This window comes from Ylistrum balloti, unplaced genomic scaffold (assembly GCF_031769215.1).
Source record: "Ylistrum balloti isolate Yb309-2 unplaced genomic scaffold, AGI_CSIRO_Ybal_v1 Utg369630, whole genome shotgun sequence".
In the NCBI taxonomy this organism is placed as follows: domain Eukaryota; kingdom Metazoa; phylum Mollusca; class Bivalvia; order Pectinida; family Pectinidae; genus Ylistrum; species Ylistrum balloti.
The window spans coordinates 1,123,544-1,150,025 of record NW_026781896.1 but is presented as its reverse complement, the minus strand read 5'-3'; the positions used below and the strand labels follow the sequence as shown (position 1 = coordinate 1,150,025).

Genomic DNA, 26,482 nt, shown 5'->3' with positions numbered 1-26,482 from the left:
TGTATAAGATTCATCGTGTTGTTTGAGATTTTTAAAACCAGTCATTACAGATAATAAATACATGTTGTATTGTGGTGTTCTGTTGTAATGTATCAGTTTTGAGATTGTGAACGATAACTTTGTCAGAATTCATAGTTTGGCTTTTATCATTGATACAGCATACAAGCTGAAGCTAAGTGAGAGCATCCCTTTATTTCTTATGTACCATTTGTGTCTCATCAGTGTGTTACAATATACAGGCATGCATCTGAACCTCACACGAGCTTTCAACTTAAGATGGCTGGTGCCGCTACAGAATATGTACTACATGGACTTTTTTCTTTGATTATTCCTTACAACATCATCGCATTAGCGAATCAAACAGGACATTACAAAATTATGGTAACATAAAAAAATAACCTTTCAAAATTCTTGTTTAGGATTAAATTATGATAGATTATAAATTTTACATACGAGATTTATTCAGTTGTACTTGGCATATTCGTGGAATTCATAAGCTAGATATTGTACTGGTTTTTCCGTGTCGAGGACGCTGATTATAAAAAGTAATCAGATGTGGATACTGGGATAGAGTCAACACTGTTACTTTAAGGAAGGTGTGGTAGGTTCCTTTAATCCCTTGCTTGGATATCTATCTGTATGCAGGGCAATTGGAGTAAAGGGACAAACTAAGAATGACTTTCTTTTTAGGTCACCTGAGCCGAAGGCTCATGGGGCAGGAGTTCCACACATGACAGAAGAATTATGGAATTGTGACAGAAAATTGTCTGTGGCTGTTAAGGTAGGTTGACCTATTGCCATCATGATTTGTCTGTCGTCGTGCGCCGTGCGTCGTTAACTTTTCACATATTTGACTTCTTCTCAAGAACCACTGAAAGGATTTTGACCAAACTTGGCACAAAGCATCCCCATGGGAAGCCGCTTCAAGTTTGCGAACAAAAAGGGCGTGGCCCCAATAGGAGAAACTTGATACGAATGTTCTACACAAGGTCCTGGCAAGTGTTTTAACTTTTTGGGGCAATTCCTCAGGTGACCGTTAAGGCCCCTTGGGCCTCTTGTTTAGATTTACATTTTTTTTTTAAATGTTGTTTATTTATATATTTTCTTATGCAGAGCTTTAGGAAGAGGTGCATTTGGTGAGGTGTACAAAGGCTACTTGGCAGGAGTTCCACACATGACAGAAGAATTGTCTGTGGCTGTTAAGGTAGGTTGACAGGAGTTCCACACATGACAGAAGAATTGTCTGTGGCTGTTAAGGTAGGTTGACAGGAGTTCCACACATGACAGAAGAATTGTCTGTGGCTGTTAAGGTAGGTTGACAGGAGTTCCACTCATGACAGAAGAATTGTCTGTGGCTGTTAAGGTAGGTTGACAGGAGTTCCACACATGACAGAAGAATTGTCTGTGGCTGTTAAGGTAGATTGACACGAGTTTCACTCATGACAGAAGAATTGTCTGTGGCTGTTAAGGTAGATTGACACGAGTTTCACTCATGACAGAAGAATTGTCTGTGGCTGTTAAGGTAGGTTGACAGGAGTTCCACACATGACAGAAGAATTGTCTGTGGCTGTTAAGGTAGATTGACACGAGTTTCACACATGACAGAAGAATTGTCTGTGGCTGTTAAGGTAGGTTGACAGGAGTTCCACACATGACAGAAGAATTGTCTGTGGCTGTTAAGGTAGGTTGACACGAGTTTCACTCATGACAGAAGAATTGTCTGTGGCTGTTAAGGTAGATTGACAGGAGTTCCACACATGACAGAAGAATTGTCTGAGGCTTTAAGTTTATAGGATCTTTCTCTAGCTGGAGGGTAAGATAGAATAATCTCTACCTGAGGAGGAGATTCTTGATTGTCTAACCAGAGGCTTTGCTGATGGTAAGGCTGTCAGAAATCTCCTCCAAGGGTAAAGAATTCTCTGTTTTACCGTCAAGGTAGGTAATATCCTTTTTCTACCCCTTTTTCCTCTTAAAAATAAATAAGCAAATAGATATACATGTGACATTATAACCATCAGTTTAGTCATTTGCATTTTAGGCCCAGACTTTAATGACCCCAGCTAACCCTGACACACCATAAAAATGATGTCATTCAATATTACATAAACCTAAAATGTCACTTCCCATGCGTTCAAGCTGTGTTGCTGTAATTTGGAAATATTTGAATTACCCAGCCTATAGGAATGTATACCATTGCTGAACATTAAGATCCAGGTGAACAATACAGGCCTTTTTGCCTCTTGTTCCACTTCATTTTTGAAAATCTATAGTATGTTTGGTGGCCTTATGCTTAAATATCAAGCACTTATAAAATTTAAGTTCAAAGAAAATGTGATTACTTTTGAAATTAAGTTCCATTTATTTTTATGATGTTTTGTTTAATTGATATTAAGAGAAGATTGTCTTTTATCAGATCAGCATCATTAGAGCTGAAAATGTCACAAAATGTCATACTTTATTACAGCCCAAAAAAAACTGGTTTATTGTCTCTGGAATTTTTTTATAAACAGGACAAAAGTAATTTTGTTTATACCTGTTTTGTGCAGAAGAGCATTTGAAGTTAAGCTTTTATGATTAATTTTAAATTTGGCATTGTAGTGATACTGTTAGACTGTTAAAAGATTATGCATAAACCTTTTTCCATCGTTTATCCTGAATGTTAAATACTGTGCACCATTTCCATTGTGACATCAGTTTCACCTCATTACGACATAAAACAGCATACATATCCAAGCCTTTTTTTTCCTTCCTGTATATAAAATTCAAATTTAAAGGTACAAAAAATGTATATTTTTATAGGTAAAAAGAGGCTCTTTTGAACAATAAAGGATCTTGTTTGAAATATCATCCTCTTATGATAAAAGGACTCCTTTCCTGTACCAATCTTTCCAGATAACACATCCATTGTCTATCTTGATATTGTGATTATACCACAAGGGATTTTTACACATGCTTTCATAGTATTACTTGACAAACATCTTGTTTGATACCATGCTTCCAGAACATTTTTCCAAAATAAATTCTTACAACCTTCTACCGTAGTTTTCAATTGATGACCTCCATAATTAGATAAAGAGGACTTATAAATTAAGTTTTCAGTCATGGAAATAAAATTCGCATCTGTTTATAGAGTTGCTTTACCCATATTGCCTTTAGAGCTGTTGGGACAGATTTTCAAACCACCCACATTGTATGACTTTGATCATAACTTCATGCTTAACTTTATCAGTCTTTCTGCACCACAGAAATTCACATAATGTGTGAATGATTTTTATACTTGATTTGATCTACAGACGTTGCCTGTTTACAGTACTGAAGAATCAGAAATGGACTTCCTTATGGAAGCAATGATAATGAGGTAAGTCCAGAACTTCTTGTCTATTTACCTGCAAATGTAACAGTAACAAATATTCTCCTTACTCTGGTGATCTCACTGGTGACCTTTCTCTTTTCTCTAAACAAATGCCTGATCGCAGTGCTACAAACAAATCTCTACTAACAGCAGATTCTTAACTTAAACTTTACACAGCACTCCCTTTACTTCACAAAGGCTCTTGGAACCCCTAAAACAGCCTGACTTAAAAACAAAATCATGTAGTAATGGAGAGAAATTAAAGCTGTCCATTCTGGGGCTTTGATTATCTTACCGTTGGACCAAAGAAAATTTTCATTTGACTATAAGCTTTTGTGATGATGTGTTTCCCTGTACCTTTATACCTAACACTGTTTATTGACAGTCATCATGGTCATATAATTATCAAGTTATTAAGGTTACAGTGAAGGCATGAAGGGAGATATTAATATCGAGTTTACTTACAAAAAATGAGTTTATGTCTAAACAGGGGTTAAAGGTCAATGCTACACTACCACTGCCACAATAAAGATCAAAGTTACACTATCACTATCAAAATAAATGTCAAGGTTACACTGTCACTGACATTACACTATCACTGACATACTGTAGGTCAAGGTTATACTACCACTGACATACTTAAGGTCAAGGTTACCCTACCACTGACATACTGAAGGTCAAGGTTACACTATCACTGACATAATAAAGGTCAAGGTTATACTACCACTGTCATGATAAAGGTCAAGGTTACACTATCACTGATATACTGAGGGTCAAGGTTACACTATCACTGACATACTGAAGGTCAAAGTTACACTACCACTGTCTTACTGAAGGTCAGAGCTACAATATCACTGTCACATCAAAGGTCAATGCTACACTACCACTGTCATATTGAAGGTCAACCAAAGAGTTTTAAATTCCACTTTAAATTTTGGAATATGTTTTGAAAGAGTTCAGTTATTTAAAAATGTTAAGGTGATTTCTTGAATATTTCAGAATACTTCTGTATAATTAATTAACACTGGAATTTTTTCCAATGAGGTCCAGGTTAAGTTTGATGCTAATTATAGATCACTTATTCTGTTATAGTTATTATTTTCAAACTGCTGGAATCAGTCAAGCTGTTCAAAATCATGAATAAAGTTAATTTATTTTCTCACATTTAAGAAAAATTAATTACACTTTTTACACCAAAATATCAACAAAATTTTGTAAACCTTGAAATTACTCAACACATTCTTAAACGGTCAGAAATAAGTCACTGAATATCTTTATCTACTTTCAGCAAATTCAATCATCCAAACATTGTTAAATTGCTTGGAGTGTGTTTCCAAAGCCACCCACGCTACATCATTATAGAGCTTCTTGAAGGGGGTGACCTCAAGACATTTCTACGGGAGAGTCGGCCGAAACCAGTGAGTAATCCTCTTTATACTTGGTACAATAAACTGGTGTATCATTTATATGTGTCCAACACATACTGCCAATTAGCAAAGAGTTTGTAAACCAACATGGCTCCTGTGACTTGTATGAAAAATTGAACACATTAACAGTTTAACTTGATTTCTATTTGCCAATATTTAATCAGAACTTTTCTAGATTATGTAAGGTTGTCCTTGAGATCAAAATCTAACTTGAAGATTTTGGAACTTCTTTGACTACTGATAAGTTTTGGTCAACTCATCATTTGTTTATCTCAAGTTTTATTGTATAAACTGTTTTCTTTATTTAGGAATCTGAGAATATATTAGCAATGCACTTAACTACAAATGACAAACTTCAGATCTTGTTCAAAGATGTCTTCCAATAGTCATAGCCTCTTATTGGTTGACAACTTACACATAAACCTCCATCATAGCAACAATCCCATCAGTTAATTAGTAACAGGTTTTCCAGGATTAGCTAGTTAGTTACAGATTTTCCCAAATTAGCTAGTTAGTTACAGGTTTTCCCAAATTAGCTAGTTAGTTACAGGTTTTCCCAAATTAGCTAGTTAGTTACAGGTTTTCCCAAATTAGCTAGTTAGTTACAGGTTTTCCTGAATTAGTTAGTTAGTTACAGGTTTCCAGAGTGAGTAAGTTAGTTATACGTTTTCCCTCTGTGTGACTCTTCCCCAGAGTTGTTACCTGGCAATGCTGCTTCAAGTCTTTTTATAAGCTAAACTTTTTTCTTGTCAAAATATTGAAAACTTGTTGCACTTGATGAATCCTTTCAGTTTGTTTTCTTTCTTTCAAGTAAAAACCTCGGCTTATTTTTATGAAATATTACTTACTTACGGGCACACATGTTCATTGCTTTGAAATACAGATCTCCCTTATCATTTTGGGAATTTTATTGAAGTTTTACCATTTGAAGAACTTGAAATTAGCCAGTAGTATATATTTCAGCCTTCATTTGTAGGTGTAGAAATTTACATAAAGTGAGCTTTGAATACAACACATGGGAGGTATAAGACTTTAGTGGTAGATGGCAGACTTTATATAGATCGATTGATAGCTGTTCACACTCTTAAATGGAAAGATGTTGATGTGTGCTTCAACACGACAAAATGCGGAATCAATATTTTTTAACAAAAACCATTAATAGAAACCTTCATGTCAATTTACTGAGCTGTGATATCAGTCTGAGGATGTAATTATCCTGATGAATTTCCCTGTTCATAGTTTGCTGTATACATAAGTCAGCTGGGCAGCTTTGTCTCCTGGGGAAAACAAAAATATTAATCTGTAGGATATGTGTTAGGTCCAAGATAGCTGTAATAACGTAAAAGTGATCTGAATGTTGTACAGTATTTTGTGCTTCACAAGGAAGCTGTTCATTGGAGTATCATTGAAGCAGAGTGATTCGAATGAATAGTTCAGGCTTAATGGTCATTCATGCAGATATTGTGTCGTTGAATAATACAAAGATGATAGGTTGATGTATGAGAATTATTCAGTCGACTGGTCACGCACCCATTCTCTGTCTGAGAAAAGATCTGTCATGAGGGAACTGCTAAACAGACCAGCCTCATCTAAATTGGTCCTTCTGATTAAGACTTCAATAACATAAACACAGAGGAGTAGAGGACACTCCTTATAATGTTTAATTGACTATATATGTATACATTTCATGACATGAAGACTTAAAGATTTATTTTGCAAAGTTAGAGAGTACAATCAACTTAAGATATATTTCTAACCTAAGTTTCAAAATCATTAGATACATGTGTGCTTTTCTATGAATCTTAAGACATAGAATTTTATAAAAATGTTCATGATTTAGATATATCTTTTGAAAACAAAACAAGCAAAAGTGAGAAATAGCATTGAACTTGTGTGATTGCAAAGCCTGTTTAAAACAGTAACAAATTGCTGCTACGGCAGAATGTCTAAAATACAACAACAGAAGAATTGGTGATGATTATTATACAATGAAATATTTGAAATAAAAGCAAAAAATCACTTCTGAAAGTGATCTCTGTTTATGGCCTATTGGTAAACAAAAAAACGTACATCATCTCCAGCCCATTATGTATACTGGTAGGTTTGCCAGTTTTCTAAAAGCAGAAGACACACAGATAAATAAATACTTATTCAACAGACCTGACATTAGCTGTCTCTCTGACAGTGTAAAACTGAGAAACAATGTGACTTTTTTCCCTGAACCTTAAGGAGTTGAGGGGAGAGGATAATTGTAATAAAGTGGTTTCTTCAACAGCTTTGTCTAAGGGACAATGAGCATTGGGTCATGTTTAGGTATGTGTGACATACAATGTACTTTTGGAAAAGATTAAATGAGTTTAAATAAATTACCATGGCCTACTGATATATGTCAGTGACATATCATAATAACCTATATATGTTAGTGACATAATAACCTATATATGTTAGTGACATAATAACCTATATATGTTAGTGACATAATAACCTATATATGTCAGTGACATAATAACCTATATATGTTAGTGACATAATAACCTATATATGTTAGTGACATAATAACCTATATATGTCAGTGACATAATAACATATATGTCAACATAATAACCTATATATGTCAGTGACATAATAACCTATATATGTCAGTGACATAATAACCTATATATGTTAGTGACATATAACCTATATGTTATAACCTATATATGTCAGTGACATAATAACCTATATATGTCAGTGACATAATAACCTATATATGTCAGTGACATAATAACCTATATATGTTAGTGATATGTTAGTGACATATTATAATACAAGTACAGATATTGTATCTTTTTGCCTATTTAGCAGAAGAGGTACTTGTGACAGAATGCTGTTAAAAAGGTTCTCATCACAAAGTCAAAGAGATTCAGATATATTTGTATATGTCAGTGTTATCATATTGCTGTACAATAAGTTATGAAATGATGATTTTTATGATGACAGAAAAGATATTGTGCAAAAATTGATTTTTAGTTATGTGACCCAAAGGGTCAAGATGATCATTAGTCATCAAGTTTTGCCCATTGTCCTGTGTTTTTTGTTGTCTCCCTAAAGGACCATGTGTAAACTGTTTGCTCTTAAAATTTTGTCTCATGTTCCATAAATATTGAAAACCACATTTGAAACTTCTTCATAAGTTCCATTGATGCAATTGACCTAATATTTTGTAGGAATGTGGAGAAACTGATATTAAGAGTGTTTTCTGCCTTCACAGCTAAAACATTCTTAACTGTTTTAATGATGCGATGACTTTCCTACTGCTGCTACCATTACATATATCTACATAGGTATATATATAATCAGATGACTGGTAGGCCCACAAGCCTCTTGTTTTTTTTCTCCTCGCATGAGGAATGAATTGAAAATAACTTGCTGCATTATTTAACAGATTAAATATTTGCATATTTTTAACAAAAACTGCTTCGATGAAAGCAACTTGTTTCTATTACCATCCTTTTTAGGGCTTTGTGATGTTAATTGCCATTAGGTCAATGGTGTTGGTTTTAGGAGTGTAGACATAGACCCAACATAGGGTTCCAAGATTAACTCAGGTGCTTGATTTAGTGCCAATGTTTATACTGAAACTAAGTGACATTCCATTTAAAATTTTAAAAACCCTGGTTAAACACAAGGAAATCTTTATATACAAAATGCAAAAGTATACATTAATTGATGATTTCATGATTAACAGCAACATTCACTCTAGTTGTTAATTTTGTAGAAATGTCTTGTTGTGATTGATGAACAAGTGAGCAGCACAGCGAGTTGTCCGACTAAGAACACCTGTCAGGGAGGTGGTGACTTGTGAAAGCTAGCAGTAGGCATTTCAAAAATTAATTCAGATCAGGTTAGGCTTTTATTGCTCTCCAGGTACATCAGCTGTCAGACAATTTGTGTCTGTGACCTGTCAGTTTTCTTACTGTGTTGACTGTATTTTGGTGGTGATGTCAATGATTTGTCATTGCAGGTTCATTCTCCAGCGTTTGACATTGATAGTTTTAGACACTTTGTTCTGAGGTGTACCCGATAGAGGTCATAGGTTCAAAGTCAAACATATCAAAATTATTTTTCCTAATATTTCTAAAATCTTTGCCTTTAATCATTAGTCTCATCCTTATTCTCTCTTTTAGAGGGAAATGAAAGTGTCTTAATTGGATGTATGTTGGTTGGTAGCTATATATCACAAGCTGATACTGACATGCTGTCATTCTATATATAGCAATGGAAATCATCAGTGATGTGTTTGAAGATTTCTATTTTCTTTGTTTTTTGTCATTTATTATTAATGCAGGAAAATAATTAATAAATATTTAATAATTAAATTTAATAATTAATAAATATCGCCAATTAAATGTTGTAATCAATGACACTGTGATTGAAAATGTAAAAACAGAAAAAACTTCTTGGTGTCACTGTAGATGATTGTTTGTCTTGGAATACCCAAGTTAACAATGTGTACAAAAAACTGTCTTTTTACATTTTTCAAATGAAACGTTTGAGAGCGTTCCTTAGCCAGTCTTCCTGTTTAACATATGTTAACTGTTTTGTAAATCCACACTTTAACTATTGTGTAAATATCTGGGGTGATACTTCACATAATAATATAGCCAAGCTAGAAAAACTCCAGAAAAGAGCTGCTAGAATTATCTTGAAGTGTGATTTCAATACTCCTTCCAGTGACATGTATAAGAAGCTAAACTGGTTACCTTTTACAAAGCGAGTGATGTACAACCAATCAGTTTTAATGTACAAGGTTTTACATGGTCTAGCTCCCCAGTATCTGTACAATTTTAGATATACTTCTGAAGTCCAGTCCAGATTTACTAGATCATCATCTAATAACATATTTTATCTACCTGCTTTTAAGACTGCATTGTATAAGAAATCTTTTACCTATCAGGGACCATATACCTGGAATATTTTACCAGATTCCATGAGAAACGCATCATCATCTTTTAAACAAAATGCCAAAAAGTTTTTTATGGACTCCTTTTAATTTGCTGTGGATTCTTTAACTGATGCACTTTTTTCTTGTTTTCTTAAATGTTTCTCTGTTTTATGTACATTTTGTAATTATTGTACATTTTATGTATACTTGACCAGAAGGTAGACGAGTCTTTGACTCATTCTGTTATCAAGTATAAATAAAGACTATTATTATCATTAAATGTTTACATATTAATGTATTTGAAATGCAACTGAGTCTTTGAAATGATAGATTTTTCTCTAAAGTATCCTTCTATTGTCCGCAGGGTCTGTTGACACATGATACAGTGGTCGTAGTAAAACATTAAAAAAAATATTATGTACAGTTGAGACCCGATAATCCGTGCTCCGTTGGTCCGGAAATCTTGCAGTCCGGATGAGAATCGACGGGAACGGATTTCCGTAACATTATTTTGAGCTACTAATCTGGAAATCCGGATTCGCAATCCGGGCACAATTTCCGGGAACCAAACCCAGAAATATGGTCTTTTTTGAGTCAATAATCTGGACGGAGAAAATACAAAAGAAATTTTTTTTTTCCAGAAAAAATAGACCGCTATTTCATCTTACCTGACTGAGGGTATTGTCCGTCACACATGATTGTATATCGATTGTACCAAGCTGACCTCTGTCTAATGTCACCGTAAAATGTTTGCACTGTTATTAAGTCGTCCTATTATAAACTGTTTTCCAGGGTGAATGAAATTAATAAAAGCGTTTGTTTTGAAATTGGCGTTGTTTATCCTTTCGCCATAATGTCGATCTCTTCAAAGGAACAAACACTATTTTGGGAATGCGTTTAATCAATCAATGCAGGTTGTTATTATACGCGACCACTCGGCTTGGACAATGATCAGTGGTATAAAACCTGTTCGGTAACCTAGGTGTAAATACTAGGATGATTGGATTAACGGTGTTCAGTGATTACATGATGTGAACATGTACCATGTGCAGGCAAACGTACTCAGTACGGCATACATGATCAACACCTCTGGATGGTAATGACAAGTTCAACGGTCATCAAGGTCATGTTCCAGCAATCCAGAAGATTCACAATCCGGACAAATACTGCTGGGGACCAATGTGTCCGGATTATCGGGATTCGACTGTATTGGGAAACAATTTTTTCCCCATTTCATTGTAAAACATTCCAGGAATTCCAGGAGAAAATAATTAAATAGATATGAAAAAATAGAAAAATAAATAAATGCAAGATGTCTTAGAAATCTTAAAAATTCTCGGAATCACCAGCCATAACCAAGTGCCCTGTTTCATACTATACTACTCACAATTTGATAGGGATCACTTTTTTATTTAATGTGTAACGGTATCTATTTTAAGAATATATTCTACAGTTCAATTTATATATATTTTGGCAATATAATTATAATTTGCTTCAATGCTCATTGTATATAGATACCCCGAAAATCGCAAATTACGACAAAAGGGGCGAAAAATTAAGTCCTACGAAACAGTGTCATTCAGCAAAAAATACAGTGTTAGTATCAAGTATAATGTCCTCGAGCATCAATTACACTCTGGAAGTGGCGGTGCATGCTTCTGATCAAGTCTCGTATCCAGTTTTGGGGAATACTTGTCCATTCAGCGACAAGGGCTGCTTGAAGTTCCTGAAGCGTTCTAGGTTGGATGTTTCTCGCCGAAACAGCGTTCTGAAGCATGTCCCACACGTGTTCTATAGGATTGAGATCTAGAGATCGGGCTGGCCAGTCCATCCTCTCAATTGTTTCCCTTTCCAGATACTGTTCAGTCACACAAGCTCTGTGTGGTTGCGCATTATTCTCCATAAGAATGAATTCCGGACCTATAGCACCAGCATAAAGCCTGACGTACACGTCCAGGACTTCGTCACAGTACCTCTGTGCAGCCAAACTGCCATTAAGGAACACATGAAGGTCGGTCTTGCCTTGCATGCTAATGCCACCCCAAATCATATCAGATCCACCACCGTATCGGTCATGTTGGGAAACTTTAGTGGCATGGAACCTCTCATTTGGTAGTTGCCACACCCTGGCACGTCGGTCAGTGAAATCTAAGCAAAATTTAGACTCGTCTGTAAAAAGTACGGGGGACCAGTCATGGAGGTTCCAATTCACATGATCACGAACCCAAGCATGTCTAGCTTGAACATGTCGTAACGTCAAAGGAATTCTCACAGCAGGTCTGCACCACCTTAAACCAGCATCATGAAGTCTATTTCTCACAGTTTGTGTGGAGATATGAGTTCTGGTGGCATTCTGGAAGTCATTACGTAGTGGCGTAGCGTTGATGAACCTTTGACATCGAGCTGCAATAACAAGATAGCGGTCTTGATGCTGCGAGGTAAGTCGTTCCCGACCCCCACCATGTCTTCTGGAGACAGTTCCATAATTTTGGTAACGATTCCACATACGGGACACAACACTCTGGGACACACCAAGGTCATTGGCCACCTCCCTTTGTGACCGACCAGATTGGATCATACCAATGCCCCTGTCCATATCTGAAGTGCTTAGACATCTTCTAGCCTGCTGTCGGGGCATTTTGAAACCACTAAAATTCAAAATGTAAAGCAAAAAGCAAGATATTCTGCCACAAACGTATTGATGACAATCTGCACGTAGAAGGCCAGTATGTGTACACGTGAAGTGCAGATATAAACCAACAAATATAAGGAATACGTATTATTTTATTTTAAAAGAAAATTTTGCTAATTATTAGGTGTGATCCCTATCAAATTGTGAGTAGTATATATAGCTATGGTATTGTTTGCTGCACAGGACACAAGCAGCTAACCTATAAACAATCTGGTAACAGTATTTGCTTGCTACATCAGGAAAAAGTAACAGATAAATTTCTGGAGTAACTTCCGAGTCATGTAGAAGCTTTGCAATACTGACTTCTCCAAGTGGCATATGATCTAGTATATGATGTAGCATTTAAAACCAAATGGTAGACTGACAGAGGACATTGGAATTTAATAAAAATTTCAGCAAGTAAGTTTTCTCGTGTGGTCAGATCATCTAATTTAGGCAATGTGGATCAGTTGTTTTAAAGTTGCTGTGGTCATTAGCATAAGAATTATAATTCTTATATAAATGCTTATTCACTTAATTTTTTTTAAAATTTTTATAGTTCAAAGCCATAACCATTGGTTCTTTTATGAATCTCTGTAAAACATCATTAAAAGTCTATTAAGATACAGCAAACCCAATAAAATCTACAATTAACCTAGAAGATGCATTTTATCCATTAAGTTATTGATATCAAAACTTTTGGGAAAAGCAAAATTACTTAAAATCACCAAATTTCTTGCATTTGGATAATTAATGGTTTTTTTTGGTTTTTTTTACGTACGTTATATGTTAAATGTAAAAGTATTGCAGCTGGTTGGTTTTATTTGAAATAGATGACATTACTTACACCTGTTTGTTTTAGCATTTTAGTCGGAGTTCTATTCTGATACAAATTAAGGTCCTTTTTAGTTTATGTATTTTAGAATCGTGTATTTTCATGGGACCCAATTTTCATTGTTTTTTTTTAAATGTCACTATTTCCTAGATACATGATATTATGGATAAATATAGCTTAATGAATTTACTTATACTTATTTCAACAGTTCATTAACATAATTTGGTGGATTCAGAGTACTCACAAAATTAATGAAAATAAATTTCCCATGAAAATGAATGATTTTACAGTAAGCAGAAAGACCTATTTAAGAAAGGACATCTACTGCATTGTAGTGGTGTTGGTTAACAGATAATCCTAATTGAAATTCATGTAAAAATTAAGTCACATTCAAGATGGCTATCTTAATGGCCTTCTCTGAAAACTAGTTATCCTTATCAAAATCTGGAACCCTGGCAGTGTCACATTCAAACAACTGCCACCTTGAAACATTTTCTCTTGAAGAGGAAGTCATATTGAGACAGGACTTTCACTGAATATGTATTTGGTCTAAAGATGGATCTAGCCGAGTTTTAGACTCCTGCACAACATTAGTAACATAATTTACAACAAAATATAGCTACAATACTCTGCGATACTTGTGAGGAGCCATTGTTTTATTTCCTGTAACACTCCGACATGTTCAAATTTATTATGTCGCTATCTAGATTCACTCTGATGTTGAAATAACAAAACAGACAAACAATGAATAAATTCACAATTGTTTTATATAATATTACTTACCAGGTATACATTTTTGTACTTGGAAATTTTATCATAGACCTATCGTGCAATGGTGTTAGCAACAGTCAATTTAAATGGTACAGTACCTATGATGAATATTTGACTTGAAGGCTATGGCAGTTTTTTAAATTTAAAACCATTCCACTAACACAGTATTTAAAAGATAAACAAATTAAATTTGGGTAGGGAGTTTATTTACTAGTAATTAATTAAAAGTTCTGTGTTATATCTTAATTGAAGTGAGTTCATCTGGATAAGTTTACGTAACTTTTGATAACTATCAGATATATGAACCAGTTAGAGCTTAATTGATATCAGTCGTTCATCATTCTAATAAGATTCATCTTTATAATCCAGGGAGCGACTTCACCATTACTGTCCATAGCTGACCTTCTCAAATTGTCCATAGATATAGCAAAGGGCTGCCAGCACCTGGAGGAATGTCACTTCATACACAGGTATAAACTTACATGGCTGTTGTATACAGACCTGTTCCCTGGTAGAGCATTAGTATAGTTCCTTAATGTCACCTTCCCATCAGTATCGTGTAATATGGTATTGTAAATGCCATTAGTAGCAAATGATTCTTCAAATTTATGATAAGTCTTGCATTTTAATTTACGTTTATTTTTTATTATGAAAGACACTGGTTTTTGAAAGGATTTATCATTTTAAATTTTACAAATTCCCTTGGAGTTTCTGTTCCATTCTGTATCCTTGTAATAACAGCATGTTACTATAAAAAGATGAAGGTCACAGTAAGGAACCAAGGTGGATATGTGATTTGTTGATACACATGTAGCCATCTCGATGCTTTTTCAGTGGTGTTAATTCACCTTAATAAGTTTTATCTCCTCTTGTGATGATTCTAAGAGTGAGGTTTAACTGTGATTTATATATTTGGTTGTGATGATTCTAAGAGTGAGGTGTAACTGTGAGTTGTGTCTATGGTTGTGATGATTCTAAGAGTGAGGTGTAACTGTGAGTTGTGTCCATGGTTGTGATGATTCTAAGAGTGAGGTGTAACTGTGAGTTATACATTTGGTGGTGATGATTCTAAGAGTGAGGTGTAACTGTGATTTGTGTCTATGGTTGTGATGATTCTAAGAGTGAGGTGTAACTGTGATTTGTGTCTATGGTTGTGATGATTCTAAGAGTGAGGTGTAACTGTGATTTGTGTCTATGGTTGTGATGATTCTAAGAGTGAGGTGTAACTGTGATTTGTGTCTATGGTTGTGATGATTCTAAGAGTGAGGTGTAACTGTGATTTGTGTCTATGGTTGTGATGATTCTAAGAGTGAGGTGTAACTGTGATTTGTGTCTATGGTTGTGATGATTCTAAGAGTGAGGTGTAACTGTGATTTGTGTCTATGGTTGTGATGATTCTAAGAGTGAGGTGTAACTGTGAGTTGTGTCTATGGTTGTGATGATTCTAAGAGTGAGGTGTAACTGTGAGTTATATATATGGTTGTGATGATTCTAAGAGTGAGGTGTAACTGTGATTTGTGTCTATGGTTGTGATGATTCTAAGAGTGAGGTGTAACTGTGATTTGTGTCTATGGTTGTGATGATTCTAAGAGTGAGGTGTAACTGTGAGTTATATATATGGTTGTGATGATTCTAAGAGTGAGGTGTAACTGTGATTTGTGTCTATGGTTGTGATGATTCTAAGAGTGAGGTGTAACTGTGATTTGTGTCTATGGTTGTGATGATTCTAAGAGTGAGAGTGTGAGGTTGTATGATTCTGTGATTTGTGATCTTTGGTTGTGATGATTCTAAGAGTGAGGTGTAACTGTGATTTGTGTCTATGGTTGTGATGATTCTAAGAGTGAGGTGTAACTGTGATTTGTGTCTATGGTTGTGATGATTCTAAGAGTGAGGTGTAACTGTGATTTGTGTCTATGGTTGTGATGATTCTAAGAGTGAGGTGTAACTGTGAGTTGTGTCTATGGTTGTGATGATTCTAAGAGTGAGGTGTAACTGTGATTTGTGTCTATGGTTGTGATGATTCTAAGAGTGAGGTGTAACTGTGATTTGTGTCTATGGTTGTGATGATTCTAAGAGTGAGGTGTAACTGTGATTTGTGTCTATGGTTGTGATGATTCTAAGAGTGAGGTGTAACTGTGATTTGTGTCTATGGTTGTGATGATTCTAAGAGTGAGGTGTAACTGTGATTTGTGTCTATGGTTGTGATGATTCTAAGAGTGAGGTGTAACTGTGATTTGTGTCTATGGTTGTGATGATTCTAAGAGTGAGGTGTAACTGTGATGATTCTAAGAGTGAGGTGTAACTGTGATTTGTGTCTATGGTTGTGATGATTCTAAGAGTGAGGTGTAAGTGTGATTTGTATCTTTGATTGTGATGATTCTATGAGTACAATGTAACTCTGAGTTGTAATTGTAACTAGGAAATCAGTCAAATTCAGTTGTTAAATTCTAAAACTCAAGTCTTAGATATATATATTGGAAGATTGATGTGAATCTATCAAACCCCTAGACTTCCTTTTAAGAAGAATTATGCGTTTTTTCCTGTTATTTTTTTTATTTTCATCATAGGGATATAGCAGCACGGAATTGCTTATTGACATGCAAAGGTGCAGGAAGGATGGCAAAAATAGCAGATTTTGGTATGGCAAGAGATATATATAGGTAAGTTGAAGCCAGATATTTGTATAAAGGTTCGATGTGGCTAGAGATATGTATAGGTAAGATATGACCTGTCATATATATATATATCTGTGCTGTAGACAGGTATATATAGGTATATGTTACCTGGGATATATATATAGTTGAGATGTAGACAGGTATATATAGGTAAATTTGGCCAGATGTATATTGGTAAGGTAAGACCAGGTATATATAAGTAAGATGTGGGCAGGGATATATATATATATATATATATATAGTATATATAGGCCAGATGTATATTGGTAAGGTAAGACCAGGTATATATAAGTAAGATGTGGGCAGGGATATATATATATATATATATGTAAGATGTGGACAGATGTATATAGGTAAGGTAAGACCAGGTATATATAAGTAAGATGTGGCTAGGGATATATATATATATAGGTAAGATGTGGACAGATATATAGGTAAGGTAAGACCAGGTATATATAAGTAAGATGTGGCCAGGTGGTGTATAGGTAGGATGTTACCAAGGAGATATGATAGATGCGATGTGCTGTTATTAGTCAGAGTTTCAGTTGTGGAGCCATTGGCTGAGTGCTTTATGTCTTCACAGGTATAAATGTCATAAACATTAATGAATCTCATTTCACATACTGTCATAAAGTGATATTTGTTTGACAATTGCAGATCTTTTGTTTAATCCTAGTTAACCATAACATGACTAAGGTTAACCCTATTCTGTGTACAATACCTTATACACTGGAACTCAGAAGTGACCCATGTGCTATATGAAAAGTCAAACAAATCCATTAAAGAGCAACACAGAATTTTTTTTTAAACTTATTTCGTTTTCAAGGGCTTCAACTTAGCGTAGACAGTGGTATTGCATCATTCACTGACTTTTTCATAAGCAAAATCATTATTTTCATATTTATATTCATATCATATTACTATGATATTTTTGTGATATCAAATGTTATAAATGACAGCTTGTGGAAAGAGTGCTGATGTTCCCTCTGAAGTTAATAACTGCAAGCTTCAAGTTTCAACTGGCTTTTAAATTGAAAAAAAAGGCAATAAATTGGATGAGAAAGATATATCTTAAAAATAAATTTGTCAAAACCTAGACAAAAAAGTTTGTAAAAGTGGAAGCCATGACCAATCAGATCAAGTAAAAGTTGTATAGAAAAACATGTTATGGAATGTCTCAGGGCTTCAATATCATATCATAGATATACAGTAGAAAGCACTTTTATATTTAACGTCATCAACACCTGTTAAAATTGATATTTAACGTCATCAACACCTGTTAAAATTGATATTTAACGTCATCAACACCTGTTAAAATTGATATTTAACGTCATCAACACCTGTTAAAATTGATATTCAGTTTTTGCCGAGATATATTTCTTAGCGATTCCATGATTTTGTTTCTTTAACATGGTGACAATGTCATTTAAGGGCTGGGTTTGTTAGTTTCTTGATACATAGCACATACAGTATATATCCTCAAACAAGCCCCATCCCCGAGTTTAAAAGCTTAAAAATAAAATTTGGCTGGGGACTTATTTTTCAACTTCACTTAGCTTACTATTTTGAAATTAATGCTTCTGCAAAATTAAGGGAGCTTATTCATAGGCAAGGGCTTATGTATAGGCAAGGGCTTATTTATAGGCAAGGGCTTATTTATAGGCAAGGGCTTATGTATAGGCAAGGGCTTATTTATAGGCAAGGGCTTATGTATAGGCAAGGGCTTATGTATGGGCAAGGGCTTATGTATGGGCAAGGGCTTATTTATGGGCAAGGGCTTATTTATGGGCAAGGGCTTATGTATGGGCAAGGGCTTATGTATGGGCAAGGGCTTATTTATGGGCAAGGGCTTATTTATAGGCAAGGGCTTATTTTCAGACAGATACGGTAATATCCCTTGTACTGATACAACAATTTGTGTTTTCTCCCAACTTTAGATCTGATTATTATAAAAAAGGCGGTAAAGCTATGCTTCCCATTAAGTGGATGCCACCTGAAGCCTTCTTGGATGGTCTCTTCACAACAAAAACAGATGTCTGGTAAGGATGATGTGATCTGTGATAAATGTTATACCTGTCTAAACCAACACCTCACTTTACTGACATCTTCTGTTTCTATTCGATGACCTCACTCCTGTCAAAATCATTACCTCTTTTTTCCACATGTTAAAGCAAGGAAATTTGATAATAGCTTGTTTGTCTACTTTTGTAGAATGTATCTTTGTAATTCTGAAGTAAAGAATCCAGCAATTTACACACACACACTAAATCACTGACACGCTGTGTGTTACAGTTTCACTTTCCTATAGAAAGATCTGGGAACTTAAACCTGAAGACCACTTTACAAAATTCATGATTATAATGTTAACTCTATTGCTTTAAAATCTGAGATCTTAAGGGAAAAATTTAGGGAAAAAAATAACAGCATATCATATTTCTGACATTGATCAAAGGAATGCCCCCATAACCTTAGATGAATATGACTTTTTATCTTTTTTGTCAAAATTCAAAATTTCTCAATAAAAGTAAGCCACTAGTAGCAAGAAGTTCCCAATCAACATTATATACATTTGTTTCAATTTTGATCAGTATCTTTGAGAACCTCTCAACAGATTTGGTTCTTATTTAGGTATTATAGGCTGATTATGGAACCCTTGTGATTGTATCCTTGATTACAATTGTTTTATGTTACAGGTCATTTGGCATTTTGTTGTGGGAAATTTTTTCCATGGGATATATGCCTTATCCAGGACGTACAAATCAAGACGTCATGCAATTTGTGACAACAGGTGGGCGTTTAGAGTCCCCAGATAACTGTCCACTGCCCATGTAAGTACTTTGATATTAACATAGTAAACTACTGTCCTTAACTTGTACGTTATTTATCAGACATTAAGCCCATGTCTGATCATAAACCCCATAGGGTTTGTTGCAGGATTTGAATTAAAATGCTATTGTGTGTTTCACCATACTCAAAACCAAACCATAGTGAAATGCTTTAATTGTCTTGAACAGGGTTTCTTTAAAAACTTTAACTGGTAAAGCCATTGAAAAACATTACTGTTCTTGGGTCTCCAGTAGCATTTTGTATCATTAAACAGACGGCCATCTTGAATTTTGAGAGTAAGGAACATAGAGGTTCCCCATAGCCCTACCTGTGTTTATTTAATTCTGGGATAGAGCGATTGAAAAATAGAATAGATTTAGTTGACTTTGTCCCCTAATTGCTATGAAAATTGATTTATTTAGAAATACACTTGTCATTTGTTACAGTTAAGTGTAAGTCTGTCTCATTTATTAATTATATTACAGTTATCAGCTGATGTCAATCTGTTGGGCAGCCATTCCAGAAACAAGACCTATCTTCACTGAATTACTGGAACATTTAGGGAGATGTATACAGGTAAATGGTCTGTTTAAACCCAGATGAATCAAAATACATACTGGGTAGTTTCTTATGTGTTGTAGAAGACATTGAAATACCATGAAAAGTAAGATGGCAGCAAGTCATACCCTTCTGCAAGGATTTACTTAGAGGAATTGGCAGTTTATCTATGTATCTGTACCTCCGCTTGTCTGCTCTAAAAGCTTCTCCTTGACTTCTAGACTGACTACATTTAATTTTATATACAACCCCCATTTGTCCTCCAAGACTAATTGTCCAATTTATTACGTTTGATTTTGGTAATGATCAGAAAAAAAATGGCCCACAAGCGGCCATCTTGAATTTGACTTCAAAAGTTTGTTATCACTATTTCTTGAGAAATTCTCTATAGATATTTCTCAAATTTCATGCATAGTTTCCTTCAGGTCCATAGTTATGCATGTTTGAGTTTGGGACTATCCAGAAAAACAAAATTGTATTTTGCCTTGCAAAGATTGTTATTGCTATTTCTTAAGAAGTATTAAATGGATATCTCTCAAATTTCATATTTATGTTCCCTTTGGTGTCTCCTTATGTTCCTTTGATTTGGGAACTGATCAGAAGAAACAAAATGGCTTGTAGGCAGCCATTTTGGATTTAGCAGGTGAAGATTGTCATCGCTATTTCTTCGAAGGAATGTTCAAATATCTTATCATTAAGAGCAAATACAGAGAAGAGAAGTGAAAAGAAGGGAAAAGATCCAACTTTCAAAGAGCAAGTAAAGATTAAACAATGGTGGGCGCTAAGATCGCTCTGGGATCTCTTATTGATCTCAAAATCTCTTCAAAGAAAATTTGAAAAAGTTGGCATATTTGTACTGTAAATATTTCAAAAATACCAATACAGATAAACTTTTATATATTTCTCAGAATCCAGATGTGGTCAATGCTCAGCTACCTGTGTTTTATCCCATACCTGCCTTAGAAAAAGAAGGAACAATAATTCGTCCTCCAGATAACTTACCTCCCTTGGCAACGCTTTCGGAAGAAATGTTTCATCGAGATGTACATGAGTCGGACTCCAGGGAACCATTGTTAACACCTTCCAGCTGTCACCAAGATGATAAGAACTGCACATTTAGTGACAATGATAACGGCTCCAAAGTCGTGGACAATGCTGAAATTCAGTGTCCGAACCTAGTGGTCAGACTTACACCACCTGACAGTGTTTCCAAATCAGCCAGTGAAAGCTCAACTCATCAGAAAAGTAACCAATTGTTATCAACATCAGACTGCTCAACTGCATCTTTAGTAACGTACGTTTTGGATGCGACGACTCAGTGTAGTGATATGAAGCAAACTAGAACTAACAATACATCAGTGAACAAGGATCACCTTAAACAAACGCATGCTGAGAGCAGTCCTCTGCTACTGCAGGACGAGGACTCAAGTCAGGGTAGTCATGACAACAACTGTAACACAATGTCAAGGTCAGATAGCAGTAGTGTCAAATCAACGGACCATAAAATGACTGCCTCTATATTTGAGAGACTGAGGAAGGGAAGCTTGAAGAAAAACTAAGCAGAGACCAAACTTTTCCCAAGAAAATGTCTTGTATTAATCATTTTTTCTTTTTTTTAAGTAATGCTAAATTGATAAACATGTATATTAAATGTTAAAAACACATCTTTGAACTTTCATTTATTTTTAGATCATTGTTACTGTATCTCTTAATTTGGTTTGTGACTTGTCTCCCTTCCCTACAGGAAAAAATACATGAAAACGTACGGCATTAAAAAGATGAAATAAATTGTTATTGAAATTTTTCTTCAAGCAAAAGTTTTACGGGTGTTAATAGTAAATAGTTGATCTCTTCAATATTTTACCACAATACTGTGCATATCATGAACCTTCACAAATTAACAATAATTTGAATTGTTTTAATTTTTCTTTCTCATGGGTTATTTTACATTTTTACACAAAGTTCTAAGGTCAAGATCACCATGATTACATGATTAAGAAATTCTCTGTCAGCACTCGAGCAGCCTCATTCCAAACGGATTTTATCAAGCCTCACACAACTAAAACGTATCATCATATTGCAGACAAGTTTGAATTTTAGGATTTGGAGATGGCTTAATAAAAGATTTATAATCTTGTTGCCAGATCCATCTTCAATTTTATAATATGTGTATGTTGTAAATGAAAATCTGAAAATAAAATATTGTTTAAACCAATTTTAGGATCCTGGGGTCAAGGTTATCATCATAAAGTACCATCATATCGCAGAAAAATTTGGAATTCAGGGTCTGAGAGAAAAGGTCATCTTTACAATTTTTGAAAATCCTAGTCAGCACTCCAGTGGCTTCTCCGCAATTTGTATGGGATGAATTTTTTTAATATTTTACATCTTCATTTCATTCATTTTATTTTCTATGCTTGATTCCTTTAGTTTCTTTTCTAATACATTCTGTCAAGGACACAAATTAGTCCTTACATCTCTAGGCTAGCTGTGTGGTTCTAAATGTCCAACAGTGAGCAGAGTTTTTCATAGTCTTCAACTGGAGCTATGTCCAGTATAAGCAGTGGGCCCTGTAGGCTTATTATGAGACACCTATTGGAACTCTCTATTGGTGGCCATGAAGTGTAGAGAAAATTAGCTGTGGGATTTGGAGTCTCTCTTTTGATAATTCATTTACACAAATAATCTTTTGTATTGCTTCACATTTATTTATTTGTTTATTTATTTATTTTAGATTTCCAGATTGTTTTGAAATGTATGAGTGTATCTAGGTTACTGTTGTGTCATCTTTACACATTTAAACATCATATAAGACCAAGATTATTCAAATTATTTCAAGTAACAAAACTCCCAAACTAAACAATATAGTTTCTATCAAATATTATTTACACTGTTTAGAATGGAACTTTTCAAGGAGAGACAAATTTCTTCAATAAGGCATTCTGATCTCCCAGAGTTACTGCCCTTTGTTTCACTCTATCAGCGACAAGTTTTGACAGCCAATGGGGGCTGAGAATGTAATAAGGAAGTATTCCTCCTTAACAGAGAATACATTAGTTGTGGACTTCCTTTAACAATCAAAATGTTATACATTTATCACTCTATGTATCATTTACATACTTTAAACATGTAATTTTGAACAAAGTTATAGAAGCCTCTTCAAATTTTGCAATTCTTGATTTTTTTTTCATATTAACTGCAGTAAACTGGGACAGGAATAAAAAATTTATAGTATTTACTGTGTCCTGATGACTTACAAATATTCACACACAAACCTTTTAAAAACTTATTATAATTCAAAGATAACAACGTCTATCTTTTTTGAGCTAGTGAGGGCCTGAAGATCATGTGAACTTCTGTTAATAAATTCAAACTACTTGCAAGCTAGGTCACATAGTTTTATCAAGCACTTTTTAATTGGTCACATATGTTAAACATTAAGTAAGATTTCCTCTTTAGAACTATGAAATAATCATATGATGTGCTCAGATAACATTTGACCAATAGCCTAAGAGGCCTTACAGCTGTGATTTTTGTTTTCTTTTATTCAGCGACATATATTGAAGGTTGGAGTCAAGTTATAAAATGTTAATGGGTGATAGATTGAATTGGACCTTCAGTTCAAGGACTAAGACATATCTTATCCCTTAATACTTATCCCTTGTTATGGCTATCTATTTTTGCAGACACATGTATTGAATACATCAATTACCTTTATATAAAATTGTACTGAAGATGTTGTAGATATATTAAAGATACCAATTAAAGAATTATGTTTTGATCATAATTGTTATATTACAGTTTTTCATTAGTAACTTTTCTAATAAAAAGATGAGCTGCATGTATGTAGGAAATGAAGTAACTTCAGAAAAATAGATTTACCAAGTCAAGTAAGTCTAATCTTTGACATCAGTAAATTACTTCAACAAAAAGCCACAAAATGTGGCATTATCCCCCAAACCCAAATATATATATATATATACCGATATACATTACAATTTGTGACATCACTCAATTATGTACTGCTACTATCATCCAATACAGTGAAAGCACTAGAGCAAAATGTAACAGGTCTTCTTTTGTCAATTATCAATTAAATTTCCTTGCAACTCTTCAACATTATATATATATATGTATATATATGCATAAATATCTTGTATATCAAACCACATATTAAGAGTTCATATCTTGATGTAGATCCTGTGTGTTTGACAGCTGATATTTGAATAGAGTGTGGTATTGTCCACAGACAAATTTATGCAACACTCTATAAGCTTTTGGGTTTTACAAGAAGTCACAAGAAATAAAAAAAAAATTGATGGTAAAAAAAAATAAACAATAAAATGTCCTCGATAATAAAAGGCACAACTAGGGCACTAACCTAATTATACAGAAATTTTAGTGGAGTAGAGTGGATGGTTTCAAAGTTGTAGCCTGGAACGGAAAGACAAAAATATTAAAAATGAAATGTTGTCAATAGCAAAAGGTACAACTAGGGCTCTTACTTCATATATACAGCAAGTTTTGTTAAGCTCAGTTGAATGGTTTTGAAGTTATAGCCCGGAAATCCCTCAGACAGATGCAAGCATGCATGAACACACGGGTGAAAAGAGTCCAAATAAATATTTCCCTGCAAACGTGTTTCACAAGGGATAACAATGACCCAATTATGGACACACATGCTTTCTAATGTTACTGTTGATATAGAGATTTGTGCAGGAATGGAGTCAGTTATAGGAGCAAAGTTTATTTGTATTTGATGGTAAAGTGGTATAGACCTGCTCATTATAATTTAGAAATAAACAATTTCTGAAAGTAAAACACTGAAAATATGAAAAAAATGAATATTTTATTTCATTCACACATCATACTCCAACCAATGTGTTATCAATACAGTGTGTAGTATACCCATTAAAATGACATGTTTCTTGGTTAGGTGCCTAAAAGTAACATCTCAAATGATACGATGAAACATTTTCATGTAAAAAAAATATAATGTGAAACATCGTAACATTTGAAGTTTTTACGTAGAAACATTTTCAGTACTATCTAGTAACATTTCCAATGCCACATATAGTAACAATTGTTCTAATGATACAAAATAACATATGCCAAAAGGTACTGATTTAAAATACTTTCAAACTTAACAATATTTAATGGTATACACAACTGTAAGCATGCGACACCCATTACCATTAACATTTCAACAAAGCAAAACATTCAAATTCACACATTTGTGTTGTCACCAAGACCACAGTTTTAAGTCAGAATTTTCAGTTAAGGCGACATTCTTTATCCTATTTTCAAATCTGACTAAACCAAGTTGAATTCTTGTTCAACCCACATCTTCTTACAATATTCTGGATATTTGGAAAAATTATTATTGAAGGCAAAACTTTTTTTTTCCAAGACAAGAACTAGACATTCATTTCCACAACAATTACAGCTAAATGGATCCAAAATACATATGTTGAACATTATTTAGAATGATTCAATCAAAAGCTATAAACTTTGATTTTTTGGATGTTAACAAAAATAAGAACATACTGTAAAAATATAGTTATTAAAATAGTAATGACAGCAAATAATTTATGGAAGATAATAAAACTGATACTCCAAGGATTATGATCACTTTCGCTTTCAGCCCCCCTCCCCCCAATTTTGCCATCATCTGTTCCAGGGGTGCAGGGAGCGAAAGTTATTGTAACCCCTTGAGTATCAAGGATGCCTGACAAAGAACAGCTAGATATCCATTTGAAAAGCAGAGAGTTCCTAAAGAATGTCAGAAATGTATTGTGTATCATTTCACTGTATACCAAAATTCATAATTACCATTCTGATAGCATAGATGACTGTTAAGTATACATTGGATGGCAACCAAGTTCCCACACAATGTGGTGAAGGAAAGTGAAAAAAATCCAAACAACGATTTTTTTATCCAGTTTTACAAGCCATGCATGCATATATATAATCTGTTTTCACCTGTATACATTGCTAAGTACTCAATAACACAATGTTATGAAAGACATTCAGTTTCCAGTGTATCTGATACTGGACAGATTAAAGTTTTTTCAACCTCTATTCACATATACTGTATACAGATGATAAAAAAAGCTAATCATGGAATCCACTCCCAGATAAATACACTTTTCATGACTTTTAGCCACAATATAGAAGTCAACTTTAGACAAAAAAAACTTTGAAAATGTCTCAATACAACACATCAATAAAAATGTGTTCACAGAGTAATGTGCAATGGGTGTGGGTAGCACAGTGGTTAACACACAAGCCATTTATCTAATTAATTCCCCAACCAGATATGAAACGAGTTTTTCCATCGGCATTTCATTCTCCTCCTATAGTAAGATCCATACTATGTTTTCATTAAATCAAACAAGACTGACAGATGCAAGATATTAACTTGTTTCACTATTGGTATGAAA

General features: G+C 34.3%; 1 protein-coding gene across 1 annotated transcript in view; it reads left to right on the top strand.

The window, feature by feature from the left end:
* The window catches only part of LOC132552320 (ALK tyrosine kinase receptor-like), a 34,885-nt gene extending 11,093 nt beyond the window's left edge, over positions 1 to 23,792 (top strand). Inside the window, exons 8-16 of the mRNA XM_060216485.1 lie at positions 1,114 to 1,204; positions 3,294 to 3,358; positions 4,641 to 4,770; positions 14,350 to 14,450; positions 16,548 to 16,640; positions 18,593 to 18,694; positions 19,349 to 19,483; positions 19,967 to 20,057; positions 20,948 to 23,792. Of these exons, the coding sequence (XP_060072468.1) occupies positions 1,114 to 1,204; positions 3,294 to 3,358; positions 4,641 to 4,770; positions 14,350 to 14,450; positions 16,548 to 16,640; positions 18,593 to 18,694; positions 19,349 to 19,483; positions 19,967 to 20,057; positions 20,948 to 21,598 (1,459 nt within the window). The 3' untranslated portion in view covers positions 21,599 to 23,792. The remainder of the gene's footprint in view (positions 1 to 1,113; positions 1,205 to 3,293; positions 3,359 to 4,640; positions 4,771 to 14,349; positions 14,451 to 16,547; positions 16,641 to 18,592; positions 18,695 to 19,348; positions 19,484 to 19,966; positions 20,058 to 20,947) is intronic.
* The last annotated feature ends 2,690 nt before the right edge of the window (positions 23,793 to 26,482 follow it).